Below are 21,949 nucleotides of genomic sequence, written 5' to 3' on the forward strand. Positions count from 1 at the left end.
TTATGGAACAAGAGAGAAATTAGTCAAAACACTAAATAGCTGTATACAAGACAGTGTTCAAACCAAGTTTAACTTATGGATGTGAGAGCTGGGTTAGAAATAAAACCTTGGATCAAAGATTAGAGACCATAGATATGAGAATTCTGAGAAAGATTAGGAAAGTGAATAGATGGCATCAATAGTATCATATTAAAAATGATATTAGGAAAGAACTTGACTTGACTAGCATTCAGAATATTTAGCAGAGCTAATCTCAGTTGGTATGGTAATTTAAACAGAATGGGAGAAGAAAGATTAGCAAAACAAGTTTTCTTTGCCAGGAAAAAGACCCAGAGGCTGACCAAGATGTAGGCAGATTGATACAATGAAAAATACCTTAGAAGACAGAAATATGAGATCTGATGATGTTAGTCTTGAGAGATAACAGATTAATTTGGAGGATTGTTGATCAGAAGTTCATAATGATGTAACTTTTTCATGTTATACTACCATAATATCCTGTACATCCCTTTTTTGTCTGCAACAGTGTGTAACCTGGTGGGAACTTTTTATGGTTCACTTTGGTCTGATTGAGAGTTCTTGGTGCAGCTTTATAACTGTAATTAGAAGGACAAAGTGTCAATATCATTTGCCCAGAAAAATGTGGAAATGGAATTGACACTAGACATATTTTCAAAATTTGAGCAATGCTTTTTCTGATATGCCAAGAAAAAGAATACATTGTCGATATTTGTTCTAGATATTTTTCATAACAAAAACACTATGTAATGCTGTTAACATTTTACTTTACATGAATATCATGGCTTTTCAAATAACTGACATTTTCCTAACTTTATTTAATACTTATGTGTTCTTATTCAGTTAGATATACAATTGATTTCTACCTTGTTATCCTCACAAGGATCACCATCAAGACCTGTATGACTCCATATTATAGTGATACCATTTTCACTGTTTTTTGCCTTGCAGTAGAGGCTGCATGGTTTGTCTTTCATCTGGTATAAGTAGAAAGGTTTAATAAGAATTAATATATTTTTGTAAAAAACATTCATTCTGATTTAATCATTATATACTGATAAGAACAAAACATGTCTAATTACAGAAATTAATAACATGTTATCCTGCCTTTAGTCATAATAATTGCCACAATGTATCATTAAGTATTTTTTTACTAATTTCAAGTAGAAAGTTAGAGGCACTCTACTTCACTCTTCCTTTAGATAAGGATTTCCCAAACTGTGAGGTGTACCTTCCTTGGGGAGGTACAGACAGAGTCTAGGTGAGGTACGAAGAACCTTTTAGTTTTACATTATTACAATAAATCCACCTTTTCCAAAATACTAGTTTCAAGTGAGTAACATGGTGTTGGTGGTGGAAGCACAAACATTGCTTTCACTTACAGCCATTTTTATTAAAAATAAAATTCATTGCATTGTTCATTTGTGTTCATTTTAGCATTAAGATTTTTAGGGGAGGTGTGTACATTATGATTACACTAAAGGAAGGTGTGATGACAAAATGTTTAGGTATTAATAAGTTCCACTGATGAAGAGGGACATTTTTCCTGTATGTTCATTCTGCATTCTTAATATTCTATCAGATTAAGTTGAATCTCATTGCAGGCCATACAACACTCTGATGTTATTCTGTTTAAACTATGTGTTTACAATCACCATTTTGTGATGTGGCACGTGAGAAATGTGATGACCAAAAATGTGCAATTTAGGATATTCAGTATAGAATCTAGAAGTGGTGATTCCATTCAATATGATCAATGGACATAATCTATACTGTGGAAAGCAATCCCATGTCATTATTTTGCTACCTATAAATGTCTATAATTTGTTATCTTTCCCTCTTTCCATTCACTTAGACCCTACCAATTCTGAGAGTTAAATAGCATGATTAGTGGCATTGCTGATCTTCTTTTCACATTTTTATAATACATGAGACAATATCCCATCTTATCCTAAGGCTTTATTTGCATCAAGATTATAATATCCTAATTACCTTCAGTCATTTATGTGTATTTTCACCATCCTCTGCATCATCTCCAAACGGATGTTATACCCTTAACAAAAAAAATAAATAAAATAAAAGTGGTCATTAACTTTTTACCTTGCTATCATCTGTATTCATTCAAGCTATTCTCCTATAACTATTCTTCCTTGTGTTTGCACATTACACTAAACTCTTTATTGGCTGGATCAGCTAATTCTGATACTGCTTTCTTCCAACATGCCTTTCCCACTTTCCATGCACTGCTATCTTTCCCTTTCAATTTAACTGATGATGCTGTGCTGTGCTGCACATGAGACAATATCCCATCTTATCCTAAGGCTTTATTTGCATCAAGATTATAATATCCTAAGTACTTTCACTCATTTATGTGTATTTTCACACCATCTATACTGTGGAAAGCAATTCCATGTTATTATTTTGCTAATTTTTTTAAAAAAAGCATTTTTTTTTCCTTTCCAATTTTGTTGCAGTCACCTGCCCTGTAGTTCCACATACACTTGTTATTAACTGAAAATTCATGTTCCAAGTCAGCGTTGCATGATCACTTTTTCCCAATCAGAGGCAAAGTTACCGTGATGAAAAAAATTCTCTAATGCTATCAGCAGATCCAGCCTCTCTATCCTGGTCCCTCTCCATCCCCTGCTGTTTTCAGTGATTTTTTGTTTGTTTTTTTGTACCTGCAAATGTTTACATCACATTATCCTCTCATTCTTCTGATTTAGTTTTGTTCTCATAGTTGTACTCCTCTAGTATACTAAGTATCTGCACTTAGCTCATTAACTAATGCATATCTACATCTTTCTTTGCACCCTCAAGCCAACACCAACAACTACTATGTATTTTGTCCTGTCTCATACCAGATATTCACAAACACTGTCTCCCACAACTTTGTTCATTTTCTTTTGAATTTCACTGATTGGTTGCAATTCTTCTGCTATCAGCAATATCCTTCCATCCATTTTGTTCTCGCCATCCTCCCATAAACATTATATTCCTTAATTCTCTCCCTGTCCATTAAATAGGTCTTGCCAATGTGTAAAATTTTTAGCCATGCCAAATTAATCAATACAACATTAATCAAGAAAACATTGGAATTCATATATATGAATTCCAATGTTTTCTTGGGCTCACAGGTACCTTTGCATCTTTTAATGATGGCTCAAGTCAGATTTCAGACCTGAAAAGCCTACACTCAGCATGCGAGGTACTATCAAAAAGAAACTGGACTGTGCCAGATACTCGGCAACAGATCATCTCAAGGCACCAGATGTCAGTGGCTTAGACATCATTGAGTCAACATTCCACATGACATTGAGCTGTGTGCACTGGAACTCATGTAACGTGCATTATTCTTATCGCGTTTGTGCCATTCTGAATTGTGCCATACAAAGGGCAAATGTAAAATTTTGTGTAAAAACTAGGGAAATTTGCCACAGAGACCTTTGAATTACTTTGTAAGGTATATGAAAATGAAGCCATGAGCCGAACTTGGTGTTTTGAATGGCACATTTTAAGGAGGACAGAACCACCTTGGAGGATGAGAAGCTGGGAAGACTGTCCACCAGCAACCTATGAAAATGGCAAAAAAATGTGGCAGATCATCTATGAAGATTGATGCATCACCATCCAGGAAGTTACTGACAGAGTTGGGATTTCATATGGAGGAGCTCAAGTGATCATCATGAGAGATTTGAACATGCATTGTTCAAATCTCTCGTGGGGATGAGATTTGAACAATGATTAGAATGATGAACAATGAACAGTGATTTGAACAATTTGATTAGCTTCATCAAAAAGCCATTGATGATCCAATCTTCATCAAGAGTCATCACAGGGATGAGACTTAAGTTTATTTACAGCTATGATCCAGACACAAAACAGTAATTGTCACAGAGGAAGATTCCCCAAGACCAAAGAAGCAAGGCAAGTCAAAAGTGTGACATGTCGATAGTCTTTTTTGACATTAAGGGGGTTGTGCATTGAGAATTTGTTCCACCCAGTCAGATGGTCAATGCAGAATTCTGCTGCAATGTTTTAAGGAGGTTGAGAGAAGACGTTCTTCACAAAAGACCAAAACTGTGGCAAAGCCACAACAATGCTCCCTCCCACAGCATGGCAGTCATCCCACATCCTCCTCACTTGCCAGATTTAGCCACTTGTGACTTCTTTTTATTTTCAAAAATGGAACTGAAGCTGAAGGGGTGGCGGTTCGACATCGTTAAGGAGATCCAAGACAAATCGCAAGCTTGATGTGCTTCAACAAAAAGACTTCCAGGAAGCGTTTGGAGCATGGCGAAAGCAGTGGGATTACTGAATGAACTCGGAAGGGGACTACTTTGAAGGGGATTGAGTCCAAATTTAAATTGAGTTGTAAAGATTTTATAAGCCTAGTCTGATTTCTTTTCCATAGCATCTCGTTCTTGATTATTTCCATTCTCATACTTGCTTGTCTTCAGGCTTTTAAGTCTGAAGTTTCTTTCTTTTAAGTCTGTTTCTCTGATGTGACACTTCCATTCTATCACTGAACAATACTTTCTCCACCATCCATTCTCCTCTACACACACACACACACTGACTCATTTATTATCATATCCCTTCTCAATTTGCTTCTGATACAACTTGAGAAGGGAAACTGTCATACCATCTGCAACAGATTTACCATGCTACTCTCCACCCTTGCTTCTTTCAGTAACCTTTTCATATCCACATAATCTTTTTTCATTGATTAATTTTCTGCTTTTCCTCCTTGCATTTTAAGTGTCACTAAAGTCTACACACCACATCCACTGAATTAGAAACTTTTATTTAATATTATTAATATAATTAATTTCTTGAATGTTAAACCTCCTTCAGCAACAATTACAGCACATAATTTAGATTCCACAATGTGTTGGGTTGCATTCATGTCTAAACATACTAGGCATTTCCCAGACAATCCTTTAACTGGCTTAGATTCAATGGAAGAGGACCTTGTTCCCAGATCTGTATTTCCAACATATCCCATACATTCTCGACAGGGTTCAGATCCACGCTCACTGTACCACTGCTGAACAATTCTTGCAGGATGGACAGTAGCATTGTTGTCCATGAAACAATGATCCCATGCTGGATAAAAAGTCAATAATGCAGGATGAAGTTGATTGGCAACAATGTTGAGATATTTTTTGGAGGGCACTCGACATTCCAGCAATATTGGGATTTGTTTCATACCAACAGAACATTCCCCTCACCATTACACCATCTCCAGAATCCTGAGCTGTGTTTACAAGGCAAACTGGGTTCACTGCTTCATGGGGATCCCACCAAACTCTCTGCCTACTGTTTTTTTTTTCCAGTCTTCCAGTGCCCAGTCACTGCACACAAACTTCCTGGTTCTTGCAGAAATCGGTGGTTTCCATATAGGCATGTGACTGCCAGTTCCGATCCTCTTCAATTCCCTGTGCATATGTGCATGGTTCAGTGAGATATGAGTCAAGAACAGCCTTCATTAAATGCTTTGGTCAATTACCACACACAAAAAGTTCTTTGTCTGTACAAGCCTTCTCAGGCAACAGGGATCTTGTTCCTGACAGGCTGTCTTAGGACCACAGTTATGCCTCTTAGACAAACAATGTTGGTTATTTTCCACTGGTTAAACACCCGGGATATCTCACCATTTGAGAAGCCAGCCAGATGTGCTGTTTTTTTAAAATCACGGCTCCAGCTTAGACAGTCACCCACAATAAGTTCTTTATTGAACTCTGAAAGATTTTTTGTTCATCCCATTGTGATCAACACTATTGACTGACCAGTAGTATTAAATATCATAGTAGCCTAGGACAAGTGTGACTAAGTATTTTGTATATACGTTTATGTACATTTGCATGAATGCCAGTATGTGTCAAACCTGTTACAAAACCATGTTCATTTCCTGATTACATTATCACTGTACTGTCTCTCGTCTCCCCCCCGTCCTTTACACTCTCTTTTCTTTCTTCTTTGCTGTGAATGTTTCTCCAGTCACTCAAACATTGGCATGTCCAATAAAAGGTTCTGTGTAAGTGCACAATTTCCATTACTGCAGTCTCATCCAATATTTTTTTTTTTCAACTTGCAACACAGTGTTCCTGACTCAATTTAAAAATTTCAATAACAGTGGCCAATCTTTGTGCTCCAAAGTATGGAATAAGTTTTATAGCAAATATATCTTTTTCTTCTTCTTAGTACACTACTATGAGGAGCTAACTTAGAAAAAGAAAAAGATATATTTGCTATAAAACTTATAATTAGAACTCAATGAAGTTTTGGTGTTAATAATATGGATAACTCTGCATCCCATTAGATTTCACTGCCTCTGTAGAATGGAGTTTACAAACCGGTTTATCTTTTATCTTGATACAAAATTATTGCTAGAATTTATAAAATATTTCACCATCTCATCTAAGATTGCAAACTTTCATTATATCAAAGATTCTCGTAACGTTTCTCATGCTAAGGTTAAATGTCAAAAATCCTATGATCTCTGATATAATGAAAGTTTGCTGATCTTAGATGAGATATTTTATAAATTCTAGGATTGATTCTGTATACAGATAAAAGATAAACTGGTTTGTAAACTCCATTCCACAGAGGTAATGAAATCTAATGGGGTGTAGAGTTACCCATATTATTAACACCAGAACTTCATTGAGTCAGACTCATTGCAGGAGGTACACACTGTTACACAAAGTCAATCAAGCCATGCATTAAACTCATTCAATGTATCTGCAATCACAACAGTGTCAAGCAATGCACTCCATTCACCAACTGATCTCCATGCAGTATGCTCTTATTCACACTATGAAAAAATTCTATTAAAAATTTCTCCCACATTCATCTGGTAACAATCCTTTACCAACTTAAATGTCTCGATCATATCCCCTCTCTTCCTCCTATTCTTAAGGCTTTGCAGACTGCATTCTCTCAATCTGCCTTCATATGTCACAGCCCAAAGACCAGTTACCACCTTAGTCAGTCTTCTCTGGACCCTTTTCAAAATATTCTCATCATCGTGAAAACTAGGAGACCATCTCTGTGCAGAATGATCCATATGAAGCCTGAGCCTGATCAAGACCTTATACAATAGATCCAGAGCCTCTCTATTTCTGCACATTAATGTCCTCTGCATCATTGCCATAATCTGATTCAGTGATTTCACAACTTCATCCTTTTCACCAACACTTCAAGGTCTCTTGTTTCTTCAACTTCTTCCAACATTTCCCCACCAAGTATACACTTTACATCCCACTGTTGCATATCAAATTTCAGGACCTTACACTTTGCAACATTGAACTGACAGTTCTATCCTGTTATCCACTCATACAATTTATTCAAGTCCTCCTGTAAAGCCACAGCATTTGCTTGATTCCTCATCATACTCCCCAGTTGTATGTCACCAGCTAAATTCATCCCAATATCACTAGTGTACAAATTAAATAACAGTGGTCCCAAAACAGACCCCTGTGGCATACTACTCATGACTTTTTTCTTCTGGAATAGTACCCCCTTCCCCATACACAAATTGCTGATATCTAGTCACCTATCCAATCCCATCTGCTTCAGTTCAGTTACCAACCTATGGTGTGACAATCTATCAAAACACTTTGCAAAATCTAAGTACATACTATGTATGCATCTCCCTTGTCTAATACATTCAAATTACCAACTTACTTATAGTACAAGCAAGTTCATAAAACACAACCTCCCTTTAACAAGCCCATGCTGACAAGCACAAAGAATACTACTGTTATCAATACACTTTTGTATCCTATCTCTCACCACCCACTCCAATGCCTTAATTACAATCCCAGATATAAAGATTGGCCTAATCACCACCTTTGTGAAATGGAACAATTTTACCTTCCTTCCACTTCTTTGGAACTTGTGCTGTTGTAGGACTCTTCCTAAACAGGTAGCCCAAGCTGATGCTAACTCCTTGGAACTTCCCTTTAGGACATATGGTGATAAGTCATCAAGTCCTATTGCCTTATTGACATCTAGCTTTTTTAGCTCCTCATATATCTCTTGCATGTTCAGCAGTTACCAATCTCCCACTTTTATTCATCGATATCATCTTCTCATAATCTTTCAACTTGCCACATATGGAAAAAACTCCCGAGGGTTTTTCTTGGCCTGCTCTTTATACTCTTTGTGCAACTGATTACCATTATTCATTTTGTGTTGCCTTCAAAGTGCTGTCTCCTTCCAGATTTCATGCTGCCCTCAAGAGATCTACCTTATTCAGCCTTTTGATCTTTGAAATACATTCACAAATTGATGCTCTTTAGTATTTCTTTGTCAGTTCCGATCCAAACCTGCATTTATTTCCTTTCCACTCAACTCCTCATTCGATGCTATAGCTCCAAGCTGTCTCCTAAGCTTGTCATAATGCAGCCCTATACTTCCACATATATCATTTCCTCACAGAAGTCTTCATATTGCCAGCCCCTGGTTGGCCGAGTGGTTAGCATATCAGCTCTCCAACCAAAAGGCTGCTGGTTCGAATCCCACCATGGGCATGGATGTTTGTGATTGTCTGTGAAAGCACTATTGGTGGTAGATGGCATTGATGTTAGATGATGAAGGTTGGTGGAGTAGTGAGACGAAGAGTTGTAGAGTTGATGCCTTTCCTCGATGAGACGAGTCTTTGGACTCCCTGGAGGTGTGATATAATAATAATAATAATAATAATAATATGGCTAGCCACAGCCCAGGTGATCATTCCATGGTTGCTCTCCTACTGGAGGGAAGTGCAAAATCCCATTCATAATTACATCATCTGATGAAATGATCACATCTAAAACTCTCGATTGCTGCATACCCTCCTTTACATACTGCCTAAGATATTTGTCTCTCAAGAACTTGAGAAATTCATTTTTCTTATTCTCAAAGGCCATCTTTAGTCTCTTCCATTCCACTCTTTCACTTCATCTCTTACTTCTGATCTCTCTTGTTAGCAACACTTCCATGTAGCTGCAGTTTTTTCAGTTCATTTATTCCAATCTATATACCTTCCTTTGTTCACTAATCCAAGTTGTTTATACATTTCTTCATCACCACCACCCTCCACACATTCCCTGGACTATAGCAACATCCAACTAAATATGCCTTCCTGTCAACTTCCGCATTTCACCACACTGCCTCAAAACCAGTGCCACTATTTTCCTCTATCATGTCTTCCTTATGTAGACATAATTCTCCTACTATCATCAGTAGCATCCCCCCCTCTTCTTGTCCTTTCTAACCTCACAGAAAAAAAAACACTGTACTCTTCCAGTTCAATTCGCTTCAGGATATCATCTTCATTTGAATATGTCTCACTTATTCAAACAATTTTTGGGTGAATAAACTCAGTTCATGAAGCAATTTCATCTCCCTTATTTCTGATACTCCTGGCATTTGTGAATTAAACACAGCAGTTCACTTTTAGGTCTGTAACCAGTCCTGCTAGTTGGTTGTGATTTACCCACGACACCTGATCTTGCCCAATCACCTTTATCACCACTGAAGATACTTTCAGGCGCAAACTTTGTTTGCTCACACTTGGATAAAGGATTAAACTAAATTTATTATAGTCTAACCAAGTGAAAAATAAACTTTCCACATGTATTGTCTATCTCACTTACCCTACTCACATCCCGATCCATTTCTTTTCTGTGCTGATCATCCCCATGCAAACATTCACTACTACTTCCAGCATGACAACTAAGACTCCCCCAGTTTCCTTGTTCCTCTTGCATTCCTGTTCTCTCTCTATCTTTCACACTACTTCTATTGCTGAGCACTTTAGTCTCTTCCATTCCACTCTTCCGATCTTTCACTTCATCTCTTACTTCTGATCTCTCTTGTTAGCAACACTTCCATGTAGCTGCAGTTTTTCCAGTTCATTTACTCTAAAGTTGTTAAAATGCAATAGATTACTTCTGCATAATTCCATTCTTCCATCAAATATATGCCACATATCCATGGCTAACCACATTATTCTACCTTTATAGCACAGTTGAAAGAAAATCTCTTTCATTTTGGTTGGAAAGACCAAATTTCTTTGGATCTTCCCACAGGATTCAAGAAAAATGAGGGCAATCTCATGTAAACTTGGTAGGATTTTCAAAGAAAATCCTACCAGGTTTACATGAGTTAATATTTTTTTCTTTGAAAAGCTTGGACTTGTTTTCCCGTCCCCACTACATACACAAATTAATTAGACAATATATGCTTTCAGCAGACTGAGTATACTCATCTTGAGGACAGCCCTGACATAATCTTAAACACTAGCAATAATTATCCTATGGAATCTGAACTAAAGTCCCATTAAAAATGCATGAAAATCTTCAACTAATCAATTTTCAATATAATAAAATATAAATATATTATATACTATTAATATAATATATATAAAATCTTATGACCAATAATCCCTGTATAGTGCACTAGGAGGAATGAGGAAAGAAAAGAGTAAATATAGATTATCACAAACAGTTATTTCCTTACTTTGTGCACTTTAACGTCATTTGCATATGGATGGAACAGTTGGCATCTTTTTTGTTGTGAAACTGTCAGGCCTGGAAAACTGGTATTTACAAAAGTGCTGTTTACTTGAATTTTTTTCAGACATGAACTTGCAGAGTTCCTTAAATTAACAGAAAGAATATTAATAAAAGTAAACAAATGCAATTTAAAATTTATTACTAAATAAATGAATCATTTTATCATTAACATTTAAGAATCAATGGACACTTGAATGGACTGAAATGGCATAGCATAGACGAAATAATACTATTTGGAGAGAAGGAGAAAATAACGAATTTGTAATATCTGATAAACTGTTTAATTAATAAAGGTCATTAGGCACTACTAGTTCAGGCTCTACTACATTAGGCCCTGCCACAGAAAGATATAGACCATGCATGAGCAGATTAGTGTAATGAGTGCAAAATGAGTAATTATTATGGGAGACTTCAATTATGGTGACATAGATTGGATGTTGAAAAGGGAGGCATGGCAAGATGGAATGGCATTTATACAGTTGCTAAGGGATAATTACTGTTGGATCTGGTAATAGCATCAGAAGATATATCCATAACCAGGGAGATACCCTGCCTCCATTTGGGGAGAGTGGCCGTGCAGTCTTGTTCTGGGAAAGTGCCAAATGTGTAGAATTCTCTATCAAGAAAAATTTATGTTGAACTATAAAGCTGGTAATTATTGACAGACTTAGGAGGCATCTTGGAGCAGTGCCATGGTTTGAGAAGCTACAAAGAAAGAATGTCAGTAGTACATGGGAAGTGGTCAGAGATTGTTTGATAGAAACACAGTATTAGACTGCATATCCAAGATCAGGAGGATAAACCAAGTGGAGATTAAGGGAAGAGTAGAGATATAAAGCAAGAGATGCTAAAAAAGAAAACATTGTGGTGGGAGTATGAATAAAAAGCAATCAGCATACTCATGAGCAGTACAAAGTGTAAGCAAGAAGGGTGAGTAGCATGGCAAGAAAGGCCAGATCAGATTATGAGAGAAAATTAGCTCAGCAAACCAAAGTAAATATGACTATGGTAGGAGGGTGACAGAGACAAAAGAAATAGTTGAGTTGCTGAGCTATCATTTTGTAAAGATGTATCATCCAAGTGGAGATTTTGCAATTGCTGATGTGACAAAGAGCCATATCGAAACTGGGATAGATGAAGAGCATATTGAAAAATATCAGTGTGAATTCAGCAGTGGAACTGGATTGCATGTCAGCCTGTGTACTACATGAATGTGCAAAACAATTGGCATTGCCTCTGATGAAGTTGTTCAGTCTAAGTCTCAGCTCTGGCAGGCTTCCAGAAGAGAGGAAAGAGAGTAAGATAGTTCCATTGCATAAAAGTGGTGCCAAAACAGAGATAGCAATTAATATATCAGAAGTGCTTATTGAAGTATTGGAAAAGTTAGTTAAAGTTAAATCCAACTTAACTCTGTCATAGTGGAGGTTATACTTGTCCCTATGCCAGTCTTAAGCCCAGTTAAAAGAGGAAGGTTGAACAATGGGCTAATCACCCATCCTCATAAAAAAAAAACATGATTACGGAAACCATGAGTGAAGAAAGAGATCCCTTGGGGGATAGTGCTACGACCTGTGGTCTCCAACAGACGAATATTTGCAGGACTTTAGAGAGAAGCCAACATCTATGCATCTATGATGCAGGTAGGGACAAAGGCTTATGAAACCTCACTTGCAGATGAAGTCAATCACTCACCCTAAAATTAAACTTAAAATCAGAACATGGAATGTTCGCACAATGTACCAAATTGGAAAAACTAGGCAGATAGTCAACGAGATGAGTAAATAGGGTATTTGATATCTTAGGAATTGCTGAAACAAGATAGGCAGTTTTTTTGTGAGATAAGAACAACTGATAAATATTGCATATTGCATTTGGGAGATGATGAAAGACATGAGAAAGGAGTTGCAATGATTGTAAGTGAGAAAGCAAGGAAAAGTCTGATGGAATGGAACCCAATAAATAACCGAATAATTAAATCTAGATTTTTCTCCAGGTTTATTGAAATTGACCATCGTACAAGTATATGCACCCACAAATGATACTGAAGAAATGGAGAAAGTCCCTAAACACGACTTGTTAATTTTGATGGGAGACATGAATGCTAAAGTAGGGAAAAGAAAGATGGAAGATGAATGTGCTATAGCAAACGAAGCGAGTGGTGAACAAAATGAAAATGGAGAACTTTTTACATCCTTCTGTGAATTAAATAACCTCATCATAGGATGAGGTATTCAAACATAAGGAAATTCACAAAATAACATAGATCTACTTGATCAAAAAACCAGATCGATCACATTGTAATATGTAATACTTTACAAGATGTAAGAGTTAAAAGAGGAGCTGATGCAGCTTCAGACCCTTTTCTGCTAACCACAATAGTTAAATTAAAGCTAGCAGGAAATTCAAAACCAAGAAAGAATACGAAAATTACAATATAACATTGATAAACTGAAGAAAAATAAAATAAATTTACCAATGAACTGAAGATAGATCTCAGTTTTGGAAGAATCAAATGAAAATAAGATTGAAGCCAACTGGGAAAAGTGTAAAGAAGCTTTCAATAAAACTGCAGAAGATATTTCATCATCATCAAATTCCTAATGTGTGCAGGATATGATAGTACTACATGAAAAATTTACATCATTACTAACTACCTATCTACAATTTTCCTCCAAATCAGTCTGTTACTTGTCAAGACTCCAACATTATCAGATCTTATATTTCTATCGTCTAAGGCACTTTGTACCGTATCAATCCACCTATATCTTGGTCTTCCTCTGGGTTGTTTTCCTGCCAATCTGGCTGAAAACATTTGTTTTGCTAATCTTTCTGCACCCATTTTGTTTAAGTGACCATACCACCTGAGATTAGCTCTGCTAACGCATTCCTGGATGCTGACAATGTCAAGTTCTTTCCTAATATCCTCATTTTTAATATGATATTGCCATTGATGCCATCTGTTCACGCCTCTAATCTTTCTCAGGACTCTCATATTTGCGGTCTCTAGACTTTGATCAAGTGTTGTACTTCTGACCCAGCTCTCAGATCCATAAGTTAAAACTGGTTTGAACACTGCCTTGTATAGCTAATTTAGTGTTCCGACTAATTTCTCTCTTATTCTGTATGAAATTTATTCAATTGATTTCCTATCATACCAGCTTTGTTGATTCTGTTGTCTATTTCCATATTTAATTTACCATCTTCGCTAAAAATCGTGCCTAAGTAGCTGATATGTTTTACTTGTTCCACAGGTTCTCCGTTCAAAACACAGTTGACATTTTCAATGACTCTACCTATTTTCATTGTCTTTGTCTTTTTATTGCTGACCTTCATACCATATCTATTACAACAGTTATTCAATTTAGTCAGGGAATCTTGCAAACTTGTAGCGGATTTATTTTGAAGTATAACATCGTCTGCATAAAGCAAAGAGCTGACATTAACATCTCCAATTCTGATATCATGTTTAATACCACTTTCCTTCATAGTGTGATCCATATAGATAATGAATAACAGAGGGGATAATGTACATCCTTGTCTCACACCAAATTTAACATTAAACCATCTTCCGGCTTCCTTCAATTCTAACTGCTGACTTACAAAATAAAGACTAAGTATTGCTATAAAGACTAAGTATTGTGCCAGCGGCCATACTAGGCTGAATACACCGGTTCTCGTCCGATCACCGAAGTTAAGCAGCGTTGGGCCCGGTCAGTACTTGGGAGGGTGCCCACCTGGGAACACCGGGTGCTGCTGGCATTATTTTTGTTGTGGTTAAGTTGTTGGAGAAGCTTGTGAGAACTAGGATCCAGAGTTGGGTTGACAACAATGGTATAATCTTTGATGGACAGCATGGATTTGCTAAAGGGAGGTCGTGTTTTAGTAATCTACTTACTTATTACAATAAAGTGACTGCTTCCTTGGACAGAGGAGAAGGATACACAGCAATATACTTGGATTTCGCAAAAGCTTTTGATAGAGTACCTCATGATAAGTTGACAGTCAAACTAGAGCAGATGGGGTTGGATATTAGATTAGTGCATTGGATTGGAGACTGGCTATCTGATAGGTATCAACAAGTTGTGTATGGGGGTGCAATATCCAGGAAAAGGAAAGTCACTAGTGGAGTGCCTCAGGGATCTGTTTTAGGGCCATTACTATTTAACTTGTATATTAATGATATTGGCAAAGATTTGGATGGAGATATTCAGTTGTTTGCAGATGATGCAAAGTTGGGACGAACCATAAAGAGTAGCGAAGATGTTGTGGCCTTGCAAGAAGACTTGAATAAATTGAGTGATTGGGCAAGCAAATGGGGATGTGAGTTCAATGTTGCAAAATGTAAGGTTTTAAAATTTGGAAAACAAAGATGGGATGCAGAATTTATGCTTGGTGAGAATATATTGTTGGAAGTAGAGGAAATAAGAGATCTGGGAGTGATAGTGGATAAGGATCTAAAATTTAGGGGTCACATCGCCAAAATTGTGAAGACAACACAAAGACTTCTGGGAATGATGAGGAGGACACTGACGTGTAGAAGTAGGGAGATTCTTGTTCCATTGTATAAGGCTTTGATTAGGCCACACATGGACTATTGTGCCCAGATTTGGTCACCTGGTTTTCAGAAGGATGAAGAGATGTTGGAAAGGGTCCAGAGGCGACTGACTAAGGTAGTTTCTGACCTCTGGAATGTTGAGTATGAGGAAAGATTGAAAAGATGTAATTTGCAGAGTCTAGTGGAGAGAAGGAAGAGGGGAGATATGATAGAGACCTACAAGTTGGTAAGGGGTTGTTATAGGATCAATGGTGGAGAAGTTCTACAGCGAATAGTGGGAGATCAGGGGAGAACCAGAGGTCATCCCTGGAAACTGTATAAAGAGGGTGTGAGTAGGGGAGTGAGAGGCAGGTTTTTTTCGTGCAGAGTTGTGAATGATTGGAATGCCTTGCCTGAGAGTGTGGTGTCTGCAAGGAGTTTGAATGTGTTTAAGACCCGGTATGATGAGATGTGTGTGAGATAAAAGGACCTCCTAGATGAGTCTTTGACTCCATGAGGTCTTGTTTAATAATAATAATAATAATAATTGCTTGATATAATGCTGCATTAACACCATATAACTGTAGCATATTGAATAGCTTCTCTCTAGGCACCTTGTCATATGCCTTTTCCAGATCGATAAAACTTAAATACAGATCTTTGTTATATTCCCATGCTTCCTCCACTATTTGTCGTAAAGTGAAGATCTGATCCTGACGGCCTCTATTTGGCCTGAATCCAGCTTGTTCTTCTCCAAACTTTTCTTCCACAATTCTTCTCAACCGTTTCTCAAGTATAATAGCATAAATTTTGCACAGAACACTCAGTACTGAATGCGAGAATTACAGAGTTATTCTCGCATTCAGTTTTATTTCCCTTTTTATATATGGGTACTATTATAGCTCTACTCCAATCATCGGGAATTCATCTCTCTCTCCAGGCCTTCTGAACTATGGAGTGCAGCCACTGTAAGATTTTATACCACCATACTTCATCATTTCTGGTTGAATATCATCCACTGCTGTTGCTGTCTTTCCACATTTCAAGCCTTTGATGGCTTTTTCTACTTCAAGTATGGATATGTATTCCTGACTGCATGCCTGGTCAGTGTTTTTTACCACTGTGCTGTCATCACTGCTTGTTTCATTTAGCAATTTTGCAAAGTAATTATTCCATGCTTCAAGGATATCTTTTTCTACAGTTTTCATGTCACCTTTATCATCTATAGCACCTTTTACAGCACTCTTTCCTCCATTTCTAAGCTTCTTCAACAACCTCCAGAATATCTTACCACCTTCTTGATATTTATTTTCTATGTTCTTGCCAAAGTCCGCCCATGACTTTTGTTTAGCTAGTTTTATATTTGTCTCTGTATTCTCTAAGAGCACAAGCTGACCTATTTACCAGGAACTTTTGATATGCTTTCTTCTTTTCCTTTACTGCCTCTTTAACTTCCTGTGTCCACCATGGATTTCTGATTTTTCTATCCTTGCAGACAACCTCACCACATGCCTCTCTGGCTGAATCAATCAGAGTTTTCTTCAAGGTTTGCCACTGAATCTTCAAGGTTTGGTTCTTGTTCTCAAACTCGTTAATTTTTTCTTCAATAATCTTTGTATATTTTAGTCTCCAGTTCACATCTGAGAGCTGCTTAACTTTTATTCGCTTTAAGACTTTCTTTCATGTCATTCTTTTCAACATGAAATTCAATTTTATCCTGCTCAAGACTAAACAGTGATCACTTCCAATTTTAAATCCTCTGTACACTCTGGTGTCCTGCACCAGGGAGAAAACATCACTATCAACAATAACATATTCAATGAGATTTTTCTTATTCCTTGCCTCTTCTCTCCATGTGAATTTGTGCACATTTTTATGTTGGAACATGGTATTAGTAATAACCAGTCCATGTCCTGGGCAGAAATCCAACAGGTATTTGCCATTATTATTAGCTTTGCTCTTTTCTCCAAATTTTTCCAAAATATTTTTGTATGTCTGACAATCACTTCCTGCTCTGCTATTTAGATCCCCAACAAGGACCAATTTTCCTTTACCATTGTGTCAGTAGCATTCTCTAGAGCCTCAAAAAATTCCTCCACTTCTACCTTAGTAGAGCCTTCTGTGGGACCACAGGCACAAATAAGTCTCATTGTCCAGTTTTCCATCCTCATATTTGCCCAGATCACTCTACTTGAGACTGCCTGCCATTCAAGAAGATTAGCCTTCTATTTATTGTTGAATACTATGGCTACTCCTTCTTTTCCGTGATTGTCATTGCCTGAATATAACATTTTGTATTTATTGCTCAGAAAGATCTAACCAGTTTTTGTCTTTTTTGTTTCAGTCACCCCTATTATTTCGATCTGGTATTTATCTAATTCCTCAGCTAGCTCCACTTCTTATGTTGATAGTACCTATCTTTAACTCTGGTGATGTTCAGTTGGGGTGTGCTTTCAGATTTGTTCCAGTAGCTGACTTTTCGCTGTTCACCCTGGTTCCGTGGCGAAAACAATGGGGGCCTTGTTTAACCAGGCGACGTCCCAGCCAGCATGAAATTTTGTCATGTTGTACCATCATTTTGTATATTGGTTTAAGCCAATAAGAATACAATTTGGTTAGCTAAATCCCAAATTGCGAGCCCATCCTCGTTCAATCAGTATTATTCAGGTAGATACCCAACAGGATGCACCACGAGAAGGTGAGGATTGGACATTAGGTCAGAAGCACTAGTCGGTTCTCTGCATTGCCTTAAAGGCTATGTATAGGTCTCCTCTCAGTTATACAGCTTTGACCCTTAAGCACTCCAGAAGATATTTTAGGAGTGATAAGTGGGAAGTCACATAAAGAATGGATTACAGGAAATACATTAAAACTAACTGAAGGAAGGAAGAAGATAAAAGAGAAAATAAACAACTGCAAATCAGGAAGATTATGTGGAGAATATCAAAAACAATGCCAAGAAGTACATAAGATAGTAAAGTGCTCTCTCAGAAATGACAAGAGAAACTACTATCAGCTCAGAGAGCGAATGATACTGGAAATCTTGAAGTCTATAAAATTATAAGACAACTTGGAGGAACCTATCAGATGAATGAATGCGGGGTTAAAGATAAAAATGGTCAACTACTAACTCAAGAGCAAGAAGTCCAACAAAGATGGAAAGAGTACTTTGAGGAATTATTAAATGTTAAACATGACTCTATAAATCCAAATATCGAATCCGCTTTTGAAGAGATACCAAATCAATTCGAATTTCACGTAAACATGGGAGAGAGATCACAGTGAAAGAAATCATGGAAGCAATCAAGATCCAAAAGGATAGAAAAGCAAGTGGAAATGATAACATTAGTACTGCTCAAAGCTGACCTAAAGACATCAGCAACTATACTGTATAAACTGTTTAATATCATATGGGCATCTGAGAATGTTCTGAGTACATGTAAAGAATCACAAATAAAGCGAATAAAAGTAAAGAATGTTCTGAGTACATGTAAAGAATCACAAATAGTCAAAATTCCAAAAAAAAGTGATCTTATAGAATGCACTAATTGGAGAGGAATCAGCCTATTGTCAGTACCATCAATGATCTTCACTAGAATCATAATAAATAGAATAAGAAATAGCACTGAGAAAATTCTGAGAATAGAACAAGCACAATGAATCAAATTTTTATTCTTAGAAACATAATTGAATAGAGTGTTGAACTAAATTCAACTATGTATCTCAATTTTATTGATTTTTGCCAAAGCTTTTGACAGCAGAGACAGAGAATATCTATGGAAAATCCTGAAAATTTATGGATTTCCTGACAAAATAATAAATATAAAAGATTTGTATGATGGAAGTAAAGGACAAATTCTATTAAATGGAACAGCTTCTGAAAGTTTTTAAATCAAAGCTGGTGTTAAGCAAGGTTGCATCATGTCTGGAACACTTTTCATCATTGTCATAGACTGAATAATGTGGCATACCCTGAAAAACCTGAAAACTGGAATAAGATGGAACATTGACACCACATTAGAAGATTTGGACTATGCTGATGACATTGTACTACTATCATCTAGATTTGAAGACATGAAAATTAAGACAGCAAAGTTAGAGGAAACTGCTAAACAAATAGGCTTACATATCAGTGAGAAAAAAACCAAAATATTAAAAATCAACAGTAAAAAGAATGAACCATCTTTATAAATGGAAATCAAGTAGAAGTGATAGACACTTTTAATTACCTCGGAGCAGCTGTCAACACAGAAGGTGGTAGCAATGAAGACATTGCAATAAGAATAAAAAAAATCTTGCCACGCATTTAAAACTTTACAGAAAATTTGGAAATCATCCAATATAAAAACAAACTTAAAGGTGCAAATTTTTAACTCAACTGTTAAATCTGTATTATTTTATAGAAGTGAATCATGGAAATTAACCAAACAACAAGAAAATAAAATAGATGCCTTCCAAACAAAATGTCTTTGCAGAATTCTCAAAATTTACTGGCCAAATAAAATTTCAAATATTGAAATTTACACCAAAACCAAACCCATTACAATAGAGTCAAAGAAACGCAGATGGACATGGATAGGCCATATATTGAGAATGCCAATATCAGAACACACAAAAATAGCATTGACATGGGTGCCTGATGGTAAAAGGAAGAGGGGAAGACCCAAAATCTGATAAAGAATGAAACAAACTAGGATGGTCAAGCTGGGGGAGAGCAAGAGAAGCGGCACTGGACCGAAGATGATGATACGCTGAACTCGGCCTCATACACCTTATAGGTACAAAGAGCAATAAGTCAAGTCACAATGTTAGTTTGGGTTATGATGAGTCTCTGTACTCCAGGGAGATGCTGTATAATAATAAGTCAAGGGACATGACCTGAGCTGATAAGTCAACATGTATTGGATTTTTGCTAGTTTCAGATTATAATGGCAAAGAATGATCACATGCCACCAAATGAAGTGGTAAAAAACACTGGATGACTAGAAAGGTCAACATGTGATCAATGAGGACTTAAACCAAATACAGATAAATAGTCAGTGGGAGTGGATAATTATTATTTAAGAATTTTCGTGGAGTACTGATGACGGAATACTCCATGGGGGCCCACATTAATCATTATTCACACACAATGCCTTACCCTACTTCTTATTAAACTCATTCACTGGGCTCAACTACATCTTAAATTCATTCCACTCATTTGCTTCTCTTCAAGCAAAAAATCAAGTCTTCACATCTTTGCTAACCATATTTTACTCAACTTTACTGTCTATTGTTTTTTTATAATTGTTTAATTCACAACACAAAACTCTAATAAGAAAATGAAAATAAATAATATATTTATTTACTTAATTGCCAATATTTCACTGGTTTTCTACATAACATCTTCAGAACAGAAAATAGCACATTTGTCACTACTATTATGGCAAGGCAGGACTAGCAGACCATGCTTTGAACACCCTTTAATACAGGATTAGATAAAAAGAAACAAAAATGCTACAGGAGTTATTAAAAGTCAAAATTGTTTTTGGAATCAGTATCTGCTTTAAATTTTTCCTTAAACCTCAACAAATATATTATTATGATGATGATGATTCAGGCCTCCTGGAATCAAAAGACTTATTGTGGCAGTCCCTTCCTAGTAGAAAACACAAAAGGCTATCATACCACTCCTCGAACAAAATTGAGTGTTCAATCACCCTCTATGCAAAGAAACCACTCCTCACCTTCTTGCTCATAGCTTCCTTTCGTAACTTCCAGGGATGGTCCCTTGTCCTTGCTCCACCCCCTAACATTCTACCAAATGAAAGATCTCCCAGTGTCAACCCTGTAACTACCTCTCAACAGTATTAAAGGCACAATTATATTACCCCCCCCCATCTACCAAACTCTTAAGTCTGCATTCCCCTAGCCCATCTTCATAACCAATATTGTACAGCCCTGATATCATCTTTGTTATCCACCTCTGCATTCTTTCCACAGTTAATATATCCTCTTCAAATCCCAGGGGACAATAGTTCAAGTGTGGTCTAATCAGGTCTTTATACAGTGAAATTACAACTTTTATCTCTGCATATCAGCATCCTTCTCAGTTTTGTAGCAATCCTCTGAGTTACCTTCACTGCCTTTGCAATATGTTCCCTGAATTTCAGGTTTCTATCAATCATCACCCACGGATCCCTTGTCTTCCCTACTTCCTCCAACAGAGTATGCAATCTCCTATCAATGTATCACAAACTTCAAGGCTTTGCATTTAGCTGCATTAAACTGAGACCACCATTCATTTTCCCATCTGTCTAGTTTATCCGACCTGCAGTCCACTGATAATGTCATTGATATAAAGACTAAACTAAACAGGTCCCAGTACTGAGCCCTGTGGGACCCCATTGTGTAACCTTCTGCCTCCTTGATATTTCAACACCATACACAACTCTGATACCTGAATCCAGTTCACTAACTTGATGTCTAAACCCATGTACTGCAAATAAATATCAACTTAGTACCCTGTCAAATGACTTTGTAAAATTAAAAAAAAAAAAAGGCAAAATATACCTTTACCTCATCAACTGCACTTATCACTTTATTATAAAAGGCAATCATATTACTAAAGCAAGAGTTCCCCTTAACAAATCCATGTTGACTTTCACAAATAACATTACATTCATCTGCCCAATGCTGTATATGGTCCCTCACTAATTTCTCCAAGATCTTAACAAACACCATTGAAACACAAACTGGGCTATAATATGTCACTTCCAGTTTGCTACCACCCTTATGCTCCTTCCACTGCTTGGGTACATTTTCCTTGGCCAGACTTTCATTGAAAAGC

At 36.8% G+C, this 21,949-nt stretch overlaps 1 protein-coding gene and 1 non-coding gene across 2 annotated transcripts in view; one reads left to right on the plus strand and one right to left on the minus strand.

Annotated features, from left to right (window-relative positions):
• Positions 1-508: 508 nt before the first annotated feature.
• The window catches only part of LOC150095682 (venom metalloproteinase antarease-like TpachMP_B), an 86,078-nt gene continuing 64,637 nt past the window's right edge, over positions 509-21,949 (minus strand). The window contains exons 5-7 of the mRNA XM_090409939.1: positions 10,531-10,669; positions 885-995; positions 509-596 (exon numbers count right to left, since the gene is read on the minus strand). Of these exons, the coding sequence (XP_090266065.1) occupies positions 591-596; positions 885-995; positions 10,531-10,669 (256 nt within the window). The 3' untranslated portion in view covers positions 509-590. The remainder of the gene's footprint in view (positions 597-884; positions 996-10,530; positions 10,670-21,949) is intronic.
• LOC150095683 (5S ribosomal RNA) lies at positions 14,227-14,345 on the plus strand. Its single transcript, XR_016550100.1, has one exon. It is a non-coding gene; the product is annotated as a 5S ribosomal RNA (ribosomal RNA).

This window comes from Typopeltis vanoorti, chromosome 20, assembly GCF_054136105.1.
Source record: "Typopeltis vanoorti isolate ZY-2024b chromosome 20, IOZ_Tvanoo_1.0, whole genome shotgun sequence".
NCBI classification, from domain to species: domain Eukaryota; kingdom Metazoa; phylum Arthropoda; class Arachnida; order Uropygi; family Thelyphonidae; genus Typopeltis; species Typopeltis vanoorti.